This window comes from Neopelma chrysocephalum, unplaced genomic scaffold, assembly GCF_003984885.1.
Source record: "Neopelma chrysocephalum unplaced genomic scaffold, ASM398488v2 Primary Assembly neopelma1_381, whole genome shotgun sequence".
In the NCBI taxonomy this organism is placed as follows: Eukaryota; Metazoa; Chordata; class Aves; order Passeriformes; family Pipridae; genus Neopelma; species Neopelma chrysocephalum.
The window spans coordinates 368,349-383,229 of NW_020898045.1; the positions used below are offsets into that span (position 1 = coordinate 368,349).

At 39.5% G+C, this 14,881-nt stretch overlaps 1 protein-coding gene across 1 annotated transcript in view; it reads left to right on the plus strand.

Annotated features, from left to right (window-relative positions):
* Positions 1-14,881, plus strand: part of SHANK2 (SH3 and multiple ankyrin repeat domains 2) — a 318,764-nt gene that overhangs the window by 21,365 nt on the left and 282,518 nt on the right. Inside the window, exon 3 of the mRNA XM_027706520.1 lies at positions 7,760-7,979. Coding sequence (XP_027562321.1) covers positions 7,776-7,979 — 204 coding nt within the window. The 5' untranslated portion in view covers positions 7,760-7,775. The remainder of the gene's footprint in view (positions 1-7,759; positions 7,980-14,881) is intronic.

Sequence of the window (14,881 nt, forward strand, 5' to 3'; positions counted from 1 at the left end):
GTTAGAGAGGAAAAAGGTTGATAAGCATAAAATACAAATTAACAAACAACAAAACTGCTTTGTCCAACAGGGATATGAAACTGAGGTAAATATGTTCAACAAGCTTTGATTATTTTTTTTAAGCTCCCATTGTAAATCTTTTAAAATTCTCTTATGTCCTTTCTCTTCCAACATACTATAATCTTTTTGATATTTATGTAGCGAAGTGCAAGCAGAGCTGGAAGCAGAAAGGCTAGAAATAAAATTGCTTGGCCTATGTGCTTCTGTTTGGTAAGGAAATTTGGTGGGGACCCCAAAATGACCTTTTTATCCATTGTTTATAAATAAATAGTGACTTTTAAAAATTGAGGTGATGTAAGACTTCAATATTAAATAAAGAACAAGTGATAGCTACTCACATAGTAGCATTCTTGTTTTAGATAAGTGAAGGTGAATGTTTTCTTTCAGTCAGTGTAACAGCTACATCGGGAACATATTTGGTCATAGAACGCTTCCAGGGATGGGGCATCCACAGCTGCTCTGGGCAGAATCTAAACATTATATGATAGCTCCAACCCTACTTTGAATTTATGAGTCCAAGAAAATATATCTCAGATTTGAAATGAACATTGGTATCTGAAGTAATACACTTGGCACGTTTCATTAAAAAGCAGTGTTGTTTTTCATCCTTATTTAGTTGCTACTTTTTTAGCTTCTTTTGTTTAGCATCTGTTTTTTGTGCTTTAGAATTCTGCATTGGTTCATCCTGAATAGAGGAATTTTCAAACTGAAAGTTGTTCTTACAATTTAGTGCATGCAATTGCTGTAGGATCCAGCCTCTTATTTAATACTTTAAAGTGCATTATGATTTTTCAGTAGATAAAATATAGTGTCCATTGCAAGCAGTATTTAAAGAGTGACTTAGGAATGCTGTTGTTTGTAGTCTTTCTGTTGGAAAGCAGAAGTTCTAATAAGTGTAAAAACTAGAGGCTATGTTAAAAGCAGCTCTAGAAATGATCAGAGCCTGGAAGCTCCCTGCCTTGGGGCTCACGGTGCTGGATGTAATTCCTCGTCTGGAAGAATGACCTTTAAATAAAGGTCAGGCAGAATTGCACTGGAAACCTTGCAGGGGCTTAAAAGAAGCCACTTAAGAACTTATATTGCCGCTGGGATTTAGCCTTTACTGTAAACTTCACTGGTTAACATTTATAAATACTTGCTATGTTTTCTCTATTAATATATTTGATTTTTTTAAAAGATTTTTAACCATTTTAACCAACTTTGCTGCGCTAAATCTTTATGCCTGTTTCCCCTTTCTGCCACCAGGTTCTGTTTTCTCGTGTAAAAATCCTGCTTCAAGTGTTTTTCACGTTGAACTTCAAACATTCAAAAGCTTTTTCTACATCTGCTTCTCTGCCTGTCGTCCAGCCTTCCCCATTCATCACAATAAGTTGCTTGTCTCCTATACTCTCTGTATTTCTTCTTCCCTAAAATGTCTCTTTACATCTGCCTGATTGAACTTCAGCCTTTCTGTGAAGAGACCATGACCAGCTGAATAGTTTACAAGGAAAATAAATACTAAGTAGAAGAGACAAAGAACAAAGGGGAAATTTAGCATCCAAAGCTAGTTGGAAACCAAAGAAACTTTTAGAACCCCCCCCCGTATTTACAGAAATAGGCTGTGTGTGCAGATTTTGTATGTGGTAATGGTGAAGTACATATGACAAAAAAAAAAATTCTTACAGTGCGAGCTTAAACCCCACTTTGATCATATGATGTTGGTATTTAAGACTCTAAATACCAGAAGTTAATGGGGCTTAGCCTCTTCTTGGCAAGCCTATGTTGTGCAAATATGCATGAAAAAGGGATAACAAGCTGCCTCAGAAATAAGAGGCAGGTTCAACAATTTATTCACTCAATTTTCTCCTTTTTCCTTAAAAACAAAGAATGTGGTAAAGTCCCACTCTTTTGCAAAACCATTTGTCATTTGTGCTTAAAATCTATCCTGAAACAGGGCAGTAAGAAGAATCTTCTGAGCTGGGTGTGAGCAAATGGATATGACCACTGATTTTCAATTCTGATTTCAGATCAATATTTCACTTTTGAAGTAAGAAACTGAGAAACGGCTTCAGAGACAAGTACAGGAGGAATTTTCCTTGTCATTCTGGTACATGAATACTTATGTCAGCACACATCTTCTAAAATATTTATTTGGCAGTTTCAGTTATTTAACAGAGAGATCAAAAATACATAACCAGACAGTGTAACCAAAGTGAATTTAAGTGAAGGACTGCTGTAGGGGGAATAAAACTGTAATTAGGGGGGTTGTTGTCCCTGTCTGGTGGGACTGGGGGAGCTCCAAGTGCCTCATCCCCCCAGAGCTTTTGCTGTGGGCTGGTTATCATTTTGTGTACATGTCCTGGTTTTCTTCTTGTGGATGTTTTCTTTTGGGTTTTGCATTTGCCTGGATGAGTTTTGTATCAGCGGATATTTAGGTACTAATAACATATTTCCATGGGGGTTGATCAGATGTCCTATTTATGCAGATTTCTTTCCTGTCACTCAGTCAGTGGTGTCTCAGATTCGCTTTTTGCTGGCAAACATTAATCCTGCCTTTGGATAAAGTGGTTGTGCCCTTTTCAAGCCCTGGCTGTTCCCTTCTGGCCCTCTGCCATCTTCCTCCTGCTGCTCCTGCAAACATTTGCATAGTGATCCAGGGATGTGATGGACGCTGAAACCAAAACACAAAAAAGCTGGAGTTTAACCTGCTTCGCTGTTTGTGTTAATGCAGAGATTAGAGCAGTCTGGGGACAAGAGTGAAGTGGTCTGGGGGTGAGGGAGGGTGGACTTGCTTCTTCAGGAGGCAGTGCTGGTTAATGCCAGCTTTAAAGTAGGAGTGCAGGGTGAGATTGAACCCATCAAATTGCAAACTGCCCTTTGGAGTTGGTCTTCAATTCAAATTTTCTTCTGCATGACCTCTTCTGCAGAACTGTGGAGAGGTGTGAAAAGCATGGTGTGCTGGGATTGTACCCCCCCCCTTCAATCTGAAATGGTTTTTTGTTTCAGTATTGCTGTAATTAGAAAAGGCAATGCTTGATCTTCTCCAGAATTTTAATTTAATAACTCGTTGAGCTGGTTCTTGAGCTGATATATATAATCCTTAGTAAAGCCACAATTTTAGGAGCTCCTGGCAGGTTCTACCATAGACAGAAATCTCTTTCCTGAATAGTTTTTCTTCAGAGTTAATAATTAAGTACCTCTTTCTAGCAGTGACTGTTACTGTAACAGCAAACTTTTCTCACAGTCTGGTTCATGGCCTTACTCAGCCTAAACAATGCCGACTCTGTATTCCAGATATTCCCACAGGTAGGTTTTGAACTCGCCTGACAATAGCAGCCTGGAAGGGTTTCTCCCTGCAGGCGACAGGGCTGGTATTGTGCAAATGACTGTTTATATAAAAATAGATTGTTCTTATCACGACTAGGAGCCAGTGACCCTTGAATTTGAAACCTTGCTCTGAGACCTGGCCTTGTTGGCCTTGGACAAGGTATTTGATGTGTGTCCCAGCTGTATTTTAAAGAGAAGAGAACTCATAACTACTCTGATTAGTCCAAATTTCCAATCCTGTGAGACTCTAACCTATGTTCACATGAACAAAACCAAAATCTCACAGGTCAGGGAAAGAAGGACTTTATCCCTCTATGTCCTTTATTGTAGTTTCCCTACAAAATTTAATCTTGGTTTTAGGACTACATACAATATATGGACTTAACGTGGAACAGATCTTTTAGAGCAGCTTTTTGCGTCTGTAAAGATCACTATGTTCCATATTTACCAATGTGAAACTAGACAGGAGGGTTTGTTACTTTGCAGGATCAACAAAATTGCACATAGCCACAATTAAGTTGAAAACTTTAAAACATGATTCTTTGTAGTGGGCGAGTGTTTTGTGTATCTTATAATAACACGTGGGTTTAATGAAGATCCCCTGTGCAATTTGTATCCCCATCGATGATAATTTAAACCCTTTCATATCAAGTTTCAGCCCTTTCCTATCAAGTTTATAATACTTACGACAGTTAAAAATAAATTTAGACACACATATTTAATAAATTAATTTCACATGATGTTTAACAACCACAAGGCTACAAAAAACACGCAAGTCTGTCACTGCTCTTGCTTTTTTCCCCTGCTGTGTCAGTTTGCACTCACCAGAGAACACCTTTCAGACAGAGTAAGTGAGCTCTGGGAGTTGAATTTCTGTTTAATTCCAGCCTTTTATAACGTTCTTTTAGAATTTTTTTTCTTTTTTTAAAGAAAAAGGCAGTTTGATGATCATACCACTTCCCCATGGTTTAGACTGGTTTAAACTCTCCTTAATGGTATGGTGGTAACAAATAGCAGGATAAGAAGTTCCTGGAGAATTTTGTGAAAGATAGAGGAAAAATAAATCTAAAAATAGCATCTGCAAGGGGAAGGCAGCAATCTGAGCTCAGCTTATTTCATCTGACCTGTGGGTCTAAGAAACATAACCTGGCAATACCAGAGTAAACATCCCAGCGCTCCTGCGCAGGTAAAGGGCAAAGTGCTGAGGGAAAAATACAATAAAAGGGTGAGCATATGGCCATCCTTTCAATCTTTCATCTTCCAGCTGTTTTCAAGCACTCCTGTGTCAGAAGTGGTGTTTAAGCAGCTGGAGCTCATGCTTGCTTTGTTCAAGGGACGTGCAGGGGCCAGGGCAGGAGAGCGTCCAGGGCTGGGGCACACTCAATGCACAGGAGCTGAAAAATGTGGACTGAGGGTGAGAGGTGGAGCAAACACTGTTGGGGTGACAGTTTCCATTGTGAGTTTATTTCCAAGTTAATTTGAAATCTGCTTTTATTCATTTACAGAGAAACATTTCTGCACTCAGCGCTTTCCTATACCAAAAGCAGCCACTGATGCTACAAAATACAATCAGTTTAACTATGGGAAGTGTGTGATCTGTTGCTTTTTTAAAGAAAAGGAAAGAAGGCATCCAAGCAATACTTAATCTGTATTTTAGCTATATAGCATCCTTTTGAACCAGTGAATTGCTGGGGGATTAGGAATCTGGGATCCTATATTTTCATTGGCTGTACGAGCCTAAGTAACCAGGCAACCTGCCTTACTTTTTCTGAGGTAAAGGTTTGGTTGTGGAAAATTATTCGGAATATCACAGGAAAAAATTGAAACAGTTTCTGAGAGATAACAACTTCCCTGTGGGAGCTGTGATAATGAGCTTCTCTGGTTATTAAATGGTGGTATTTTCCATTTTCACACAGTTTAAGAGCCAAACATAAGTTTAGGGAGACATCATAGAATCACAGAATGTTCTGAGTCAGAAGGGACCCACAAGGATCATCAAGTTCAACCCCCAAGTACTTGACATCTGTTCCTGAGCAGGCTCTGCCCTGTGTGGGACCTGTACTGGTGTAGTTTCTCCAGTATTGGAATTGTCTTCTTTAAAAACTGGTGTTTAAATCATGTGCTTCTCCATAGTGCTGGTGGGGCTCAGGTTCTGTTCTTTTTGGCACTGTGGATACAGGCTTTCATTATCCTTTCTGTGGTTACTTGTGCATTATTTTACTTTAACGTATATTCCAGAAAACTAGGTGACTTGTGTCTTGTTGATGAGTCTCCAAGGAGTTCTTTGACCCACTGTTTATTAAACTTGAGGACTTGATTCCTGGGAGCTGGTCCTTCGGGCAGTGATTTCCCTTTCTTATTCTATAATGAGATGTTTCTGGGTAGTGTTTGAGTGAAAATCCACTTGCCAAAACCTTGGGAAGTCTTTTCCTTAACTCAACTCTTTATTTGTATGCTGTATAATTGCAGTTTACTGCTCTCTGTTGAATCCATTGCCCTGGAATATGTTGCACTCACAAATGGCTTTAGGGAGAGACAAAACATGTGATTGTCTTTATGTCTTTTTGCTCACACTCACTGGCTTCTTATGCCCTTAAGCAGTGTTTATTGCCCTGCTATATTCTGGGTTCACATTTTTTAACATTGGTAGATAAATAAAGAAGCCATCAAAATGTTTAGGCTTTTTATTGGCTTAAGGTGCTTTGGAGAGCAACATTAATCTACAGTTCAGTGAAGCAGAAAAAAAAATGAAATACTCCCTCAAGAGTTTTCTTTTGTAAATAGGGCCTTGCATTAAGCTGCTGTGAACTGGCATGCTTTCAGATTTCTGAATGCACAGTTTTTGTCTTCATTAGTAATTATAGCTGAGGGTAATCACACTGGAATTATTCTTCATCAGAAATAACAATAAGGCTTGATGATGTAGGGATGTGATGTGCTTTGGAAATACTTGCCCTTGACCTCAGGCTTTGGCCCTGTCCAGCACACGGGCACCTTCAAATCCTGAGAGTGGCAGCCTTTGATCTCTGGAATCACTGCCTTGGAAATGACCAGGCTCTGAGGGGGACTGACTAATCTGGTCCTGATATTTGCTTGGCTCAAACTAAACTGTTAAACACAGTAGTAAAAAACGTTCTCTTAGTTCTTGCTGTTGTTTGGCTTTATTTACTTTGGGGGATCTGGCTGTGAGATCATTCTGGAAAACATATACTTGGATATCTCAGTGCACTCACCTGCTATATGAGTGACCTTGGTCAAGTCAGTTCGCCCTTCTGTGCTTTCCTTTTGCCTTAATGTCTCTTTTTAAATGTGAGTTGACAGTGGAATTGGTTGTTTGGTTTTTTTTGTTTGTGTTTTTTTTTAAATTTATTTATTTTTTCTTTTCACTGAGGGTTTTTTTTATTAAAAAGCAGAGAAGTTGTCTTGGGAGATTTCTTAAGGAAAAAAATGAAAAAGAATGGTATGTTTTTCTGACCTCTTAAAAACGGAAAAAGTATATTGGTACCAAGCACTGCAAAGTTCATGGTAGTCTTTTAGATTTTTTTTTCCACCCTCAGTATAATTTTTATCCTCATTTTTCCATAGAATAATAACTTCAATTTCCTGGAGAAGCTTTGAGTTTGTGGGGCAAGAAAAATTCTATTGGTGGTGTAGCTGGAAAAACCCAGAAGGAAAATATTCTGCTGTTCTTACTGTGAGAACTTTGAATGCAAATGTCTTTAGTTTGGACTAAAATTACTTTCATTTCAGGCTAATCTATATCACAGATTAGAAATGTTTCTAAACTCTGTATTCGAGTGTGTTTAATAGACAGATTTGGGTAGTGTTGATAGAAAAGGATGTTATGTGAGCCACAAAACACAGAGCAACATCTGTGTCTGCCTGGCTCCCTGTAGTATTTCATATTTTGGTTAATTCCACTGTTTGAAAAAACTGACTTTTGCTGAAGCCTCACCTGTGCAGTTTCTCAATGTGTACAGGATTATGTTAGTTTAGCACTTATATTAATTTCCTGAAATGTCTTTTCACTGGGAAAAGGAGATTTCAAAGCCAGACCTTGTTCTAAGTACAGTTTACAACAGTGCTAGTTAGGACTGGCTTTCTGGATCCTTTGGGAGGTTGGGTGTTCCTGGGAAGAAAGGTCATCTTACTTTTTATTACTCTTTTTTTGCTTCTCCTGTCCTTCCTCTTCTGCAGTAAATTGGTAGCCAGATTTATTTCCTTTACACTCTGCCTCCCCACATAATTGACAGACAGAAATAAAAGGAGGATAAACCATAAAACTCCCTTGTTAAATGCATGCTATTTCCAAGAAAGCAAAACTTTGTGGTTGGTTAATCTTTAAGACTTTAACTATAACTTTTTTTTTCCTTTTTCTCCTTTGTATTGGCAGGGTAAAAAACTTGAACATGCCTCGTAGCCCAACATCAAGTGAAGATGAAATGGCACAAAGCTTTTCTGACTATTCTGTGGAATCCGAATCAGACAGTTCCAAAGAAGAAACTATTTATGACACAATTAGAGCAACTGCAGAAAAGCCAAGCAGCAGAATGGAAGACAGTCAGAGCAACACATTAGTGATTCGAATTATAATACCTGACCTGCAGCAAACGGTAAGGCAGATTAAAAAAAACAAAAAAGTAAAATTTAATTGTTAGCTTTGCTGCTTCAGTCTGCAGTAGATCTGTTCTCTTTTCTTGTGATTTTTTGACATACTACAGGTAAAATTTATGCTGTGTTTTCTTTTAATCTCTACACTTTGTACCCCAGTGGTTTATCTGACTGATTGCCTGACCCATCCCCTCTAAGGGAGTGAATTTAGTGTGTTAACTTGATGAAAGCTGTGATCATAAAGGAAAATATCTGTCTGATCTGCATTTGGGTAGAAGAAAGAAAATTAGGAATCTCATCAGAAGAGGAAGATTGAATCCAGAAATTACATTTTATCTCTGTGAAAGCCTCATACATGTATAACCCCACTGGCTTCTCTCTTCTCATGAGATTGTGATTGACATTCGACTGGGGTGTAGCACGAGGTCATAAAATTCTCTCTCTCTCTTTACCATATTTGTTGTCTTTCTCTGCCACCCTCCCATAAAAAGACATCCTTGTTGGGTAGCCGGCGGCTTTTAGAGCTTAAAGACGAGAGGAAAGAGAAGCACAAATAAATCTTTCTTTCCTCCTTTGCTGCTGTGCCTTTACGACACAGTGTTGTTTCTCAGACTTCTACCCAGAGAAATCAACATCCTCAGCGTGGAGGAAGAACAAAGGGTGGCATCAAACTGTTCCACAGGTTTCACAATGTCATGAAGTTGTTATTTTATTCTTTCCCACCTCCTCATTGCTTATACTGGAAACATCAGAGAGAACCCTTTCCTGATTTTCGCAGAGGAGTAATTTGTGAGTTAACCTGTGGAACTATGGGTGTATCTCACATCCCTGAGTCTGTAGGGGTGAAATTGGGGACTTTTTAACTAAATATTTAATCTCTCACATCGTACAAAAAGAATTGAAAAGACTTTTCATTTGTTTAATAATGTCTGATTAATCGAGTAAAAGAGAATAAAAAGTGTTTTTTAATTAAAAAAAGTATCTTGGATGTTCCTTAAGTATTAGAAATCTACAGCCCAAATTCCTCTCAAGGAACTATTAAGTCACGTTTCTTTTGTGGTTGAATGTGTAAAATTCAAGGCCTGGAATGTCAGGAGAATAAAGGTGGAGAAGTTTGTTGTTGTAACTTTACAATCATTGTCCTCCCCAAGTGCCATGATAGGAATAACAGTATCATCCTCAAAAAGGTCTTGGGAGTTACTTACTGATTCTGTCTGGAACCATAACTTGTCCAAGTTTGTGATTAATTGTCTAAATTACCCTGGGTCTCCTTGAATGCTGATTTTCAATGGTAGACATCAGACTATTTTAATTTCAAAGATGATTATAAAAACACATTCATTTTGTGGATGTGTGCCCCATACATCACTCTGTGCTGACATTTAAGATCTACATCACACTGTGCTGCCATTGAAGATCTATCTCAGATGAAATTATTCCTTTCTTTTTAATTAAGTTCATTTTTGGAGTGATAGAGATGGCCTGTCTGCAGGCTGACAGGGGAAGAACTGTTTTGACAACACGCCCTCAGGTGTGGTTGGAGCTTTCTTTTTAAAGCCCAACCTACAGTGCTCAAGAGAAATCAGTATTGGAGCTAGGGGAATTATCTCTGATTCTTGCACTTAAAAAATATCTTTTAGATGGGGATCGTGGTTGGAATTGCAGTACCATCCATGAGTTTATGTGGTATGAGGTTAAACTCTATGAAGAGGAAGGGTGAGGGGCCTGCTGTGAGCCACACATGGAATTTTGATTAAATTCTGACTGCAGCAGCCATCACCTTGGGTCTTTCATTTCAGTATTGATTGAAATACTGAAATCCACTGTTGTACATCTTAAATCTAAATGGATTTTTGCCAGTAGTGAAGTCCTCAACCAGGATAAACTCTAACTGGACATGATTAGGATTTTATTGATGATTTTGCCAGCTTGCTCTATCTGTGACCGTGTCAGTGCTCAATGAATTGATTCACTAGAATGGAAATATTAGCTTTTCTTTCTAGGTTTACTCTGATGTTAAAAACCAGAGAGATGTTAGCTTCCTGAAGCCCTCTTATTTCATTACTCTGTGTTTTAGAGTTATTTTATAGTTATTTAGAGCTATATTATAGAGTTAGTTATTGACACTATTGAGACTTTTTTTAAATTAATTTTTTGCAGGAAATGAAATAAACCAAAAAGCATTTTTGATTTTGTGTTTCATTTGTTCCTTTTTATTGCTTTACTTTTTGTACTTTTTTTTCCTTTTCAATAGGCTCTTAATGAAAAGTACCTGGATTGCTTTAAAGAAACAGTTCTATAGCAGATGATCTATTTCTGATTTAATTTATTAGCTCTTTGTACAGAGATTCAGCTTAGGAAACAGGAAGGACTGGTGGCTTAAATGTGGGGTAGGAAACTGTGGAGAAGATTATAGTTTATGAACTGTTTTATAACTACAAGCCAGAGCCAACATACACCCCATTTCCTGTATAATTACAATTAATTTAACATACAAGGTGTTTAAAATTAGTCTGTTTAATCAAAGAAGCATGAAATGACATGATTTAGTTTTATGCTTTTTTAGTTCTTTAGCAAGTGTTATCCTATATTTGTTTAAAAGAAAACAAGTTGAAGGTTTTTAGATAAAATTCAATCCCCTGGGGAGCTATCACTAGGATCCCCTTAGCCAAAATCACTATGAATAAAGTTTGCTCATCTACAGTGGCTGTGGTACAAATTGCCTTTATTTCATTGCAGGTGTGAGATAAGCATCAAGCACCACAAATAGGATGTGCTGCTATAGAAAACTTCATAAATTATCACCCATTGTAGCAAATCTGTCTTGCTGCCCTTTTAGTCTCATTTGAAACTTTTAAAGATCATGTAAACCTTGACGAGTTCATACAAAACCCTTAAGAACACTTAGTTTTCAGTTCTTTTTTGTCCCCTTTTCAGTTCAGGTGATAATTCATTTTATTGAAACAATGCTTTGTAGAAAGAATAATTTCTTATTACTTCTGTGCATCACCTGCATTCAAGTGTCGCCCCTAGCACAGGAGTATGGAGAATATTTAAATGAGCCACTGAAAGATTTCCTGAGCTCAGTGAAATTACCGAGGGGATGGAGAGCATAGAAAACCCTCCACATCCACAAATACATTCATAGAAGAGTGGGGCAAAAAGCTGTATTATTTGACATTTAATTTCCTGATTTAATAAACCTGGAGGCTCAGCAGGTGTGATTTCTTTTGACAAGAAGCTTGTTTGCATCCAGCTCAGAGGGCTCAGGCTTGACTTGACCCCAACCACCTGCTATTGAGATGGAAATGGCAGGTACTGAGAGTAGTTCCTTCCCTCTTTGCAATATTCAGTTGTGTTTACCCTTAAGGTGGAGATGCTTCATTCCCAGGGCAGCCCAGTTCAGTGTCACACTGCCAGGGCATGGATTGGTGGCAGGTTGGAATCCTTCCTCCCTGTAAGCAAAGCTGGCAGTCAACAGCCCCCAGTCTCCTACCTTGTGCCTAAATCTATTGTGCCTGAAGGCAATTGTGCTTTTGCCTGGTGGCAGTCGTCTTTCGGACATTGAAAATTTGGTGAACTGATGTGTTTGTGCTTTCCTCTCTGATGCCTGGCATAACTTCCCCCTCCCTGGACCTTTTTGGTCAGAATCCCAGCTAAGTCATCTTGTATCCATTTCTTTTTTCAGCCTATGTGGGAACATATCACAAGTGATTCTGCCTATAAGTGGAATGAATCTGGTTCTCCTCCAGTAACTGTTGTCAAGAAAATCTCCTTTTGCGTGATATTCTGTCAGGGATGATGTTCTGTGCCTAAAATTGCTTTTTTTCACAGATATGGAGATCAGTTTTTTCAACCAGTTGTTTTAAGGAATGTTTTCATCAGTTTATTATCAACACATGGTTGTTCCACTCTTTTGTTTTACCCTATATTTACGTGCTCCCTTTGGGTAATGTTTAAAGTTAAAATGCTCAGAATCATATTTTATTAAATTCTGATGCTGAGATGGGATTAGGTCTGCTGAAGACTTCTTTCAGGTGGTTTCTGCCCATCTGTTTTACTGCTCTACTGCAGTAATGAGAATTTATTGACTCCAAAATGTTGTTTGGTAAGTGGCAGTTTGGTAAAGAAATAACATAGCCTGTAGCTACTTCTTGGTGTTCTATTTCTGCATTGCTTTTTATCCTTTTGCATCCTTTCTTTCCCCTCCCCCCCCAGTACTCACTGGGTTTTGTTTGGTTTTTGGGTTTTTTTGGGGTTTTTTTTTAGGATTAAGAATCTTTTCCTTAAATGTTTTTCTTTTTTAACTAAAACTCACATTTAGTTTGTGCATTTTTTACCTCACAAAGGCGATTGTTGCAATTGCAGCTTGAGTCCCTGTCTCAGTTAAATGAGACTGAAGTGTTTTGCTGAGGAGGAGGAGTTATGAGGAAGACCAAGCTCCTCCCTCTAAGCAATTGTAAATCCAAAATTAAGAGACTCCAATTGAGGAATTATGGAGAAAGGAAAAAAAAATAACAGCCCTTTATTAAAGGATATATGTGTATTGGCAGAACAACAAAAGAACACAAAAACAACTAAACAACAATCCTGTACCCAAAAAGTTCCCATCCAAAAGGGAAACAGTTCGACCCTTCTCTGTCCTCGGGCGCGATTCTGACCGCGGCCAGCAGGGGGCGCTGTTGGGTCACTGGGGAGCAGAGCCTGCAGTGGTCGGGGTTGGCCAGCAGGGGGCGCTGTTGAGCTCTGGTGGTCGCCGCGTGAGGCCCCGGGTGTGGGAGAGGCCCAAAATGGAGATTTTCCCACACACACACCGAGAAGGGAAAGGGGAAAAGGGGAAAAAAGGGGCTCTTCCCACAGACTCATGCTGTTAGCGTCTGGCTCTGGCCGGGACTCCCCCCCCTTGTCGACGGGCACAAGCTGCTGCCAGCATGGGAGTGGAGGAGGGAAGGGGCGGTCTCCTCCCTCAAAGGTTCCTTTGCAGAAGAGTCAGACCTCTCCGATGAAATTCAAGCAAGTCCAGGCTGGGGACAGAACAGGACGCAGGAGAACGGAGGCGAACCGGGGCCAGAAGCAGCCAGATGACTGTAGGAAAAATCCTTGCTTTCAATTTATGAAATGGCAAAAAATACTTGCAGGACAAGGAAAATTGCAGCAAGAAATTTTTTATTGCAGCGCTGAGTGCAATTCCAAGTCACATGCCTGGAAAAAGCACACGTGGTTTGAAAAACGTGCTCTTTTTGTACCCTCTTGGTTACCTAAGATGGTAAATATTGGAGAGGTAACAGGTATTTTACCTTAAAAGGTAACTTTTCGAATTCGGGAGGGGGCATACATGTACAGGGGGGTCTCTCTGCACACAAAGGCTGGCCATGCGGCCAGGGTATATTTTCCATTTTTATATTTTTTCCCTATCCCGACTGCGATGTTTTCCTGGCGTCAGGCCCGGACGGGGCCTTTCCCCTTACAGCATCCACGAGGCACCTAAAACCCTTGGAATTAAATGAAAGAAAAGTCCCACCACCCTCTGTTTTTCCACTAAATTCATTTTGCTTATAATAAAACCAGATTATTTATTTCTCATAATGACCCAGCCAAAACGAAAATGAACTTCAGAACCGCCCCCCACCCCGAGTCAGGGCAAAAGTTCAATGTCTGCCGTTTCCGAGGAGAGAGAAAAAAAACCCCCTCATGGCCCATCGCTCCCCCAGTCTTCTGAGGGCCATCAGCTTGGAATGTGGGTCTGCTGGATAGTTCTCTTGCGTGTGTGAATCACCCTGGCCAAACCACCCTCCCCCTCCCTCGTTCAATGTCTTTCTTTCACGGTGATGCAGGGGAAAGAAAAATTCCCCGCTTGGTTTTTAGAACAAGTAAACCTATGACAATCCCATTTTTGCTTAGGATGCCTCCGTTTTTACTTGTTTCCAGTATCTTTAGCACTCCACTGCCTCAAATTTATGCCAGGTTTTCCCTTGCAACTTTCCACAAGTATTCCTCTGTATCCCATTTCGTGTCTGACTGTCCATTGCTGCTTTCTGTTTGCAGCTGATATTCCTCCTTTTTATCTTCAGTTTGATAATGGAAACATTGTGGATGCTGCTGACATCTGTTCCCATGCCCTTGATCTGGACAGGTGATCTGACTTGCCAGCTGATGACAGTGTGGCCAAACTGCTTTTTTTTGACCTTTCCTCTCATGAATTCTGTGTTTCCTGAAGGCATTTTGATGAAGGAAAGAAGTGTTTCTGAGAATTAAGTTGAACACTGAGCACAAATCAAAATGAGTGACTTGCCTTTTTTTTTTTTCTTTTCCTGATGCCAAACTCTCATTTGCCTTTTCCACTTTTTGGTTGTCACATCTTTAATATCAACATTTTCTATTGAGAGGAATAACTTGTATTTTGATAATCTGGCAATCACATTTTGGAGGCAGCTGTACAAACCATTTGTCATGTTCCTCTGTCACAGCACAGCTCTGTGTGATTGACATCTTCGTGAGGCTGATGAGAGAGATGTGTTGGTTGATAGATTTTTTAAACGGATAAATGTTATTCCTCAGAGATTCTATATCATGAACGTCATTCCCATTGAATTAATATCTTCTCTTTAGCTGGGGTGGATGAATTGTATTTTTCCCCTCCTTTCAGCCCTTCTGTTGTGCTCAGTGACTTGCTCTCACCCGTGTGCAGGAATAGGAGATTATAATTGACCACATCTCTCCTGATTCAAAGAGCTTCATATCAAAAACCCAGCTCTTGGATTTCAGCAACCAGTGCTGACGTGCTGTCGTGCTGCTAGTCTTGGGTTTTGAGTGGCCTAGTGTGGTTTTGACAGTGGTTTTGATCCACTCAGGCCTTCTTTTTTGGTTCTTATTTGAAAGAACTGTTGCAATTTTTGCAGGGAAT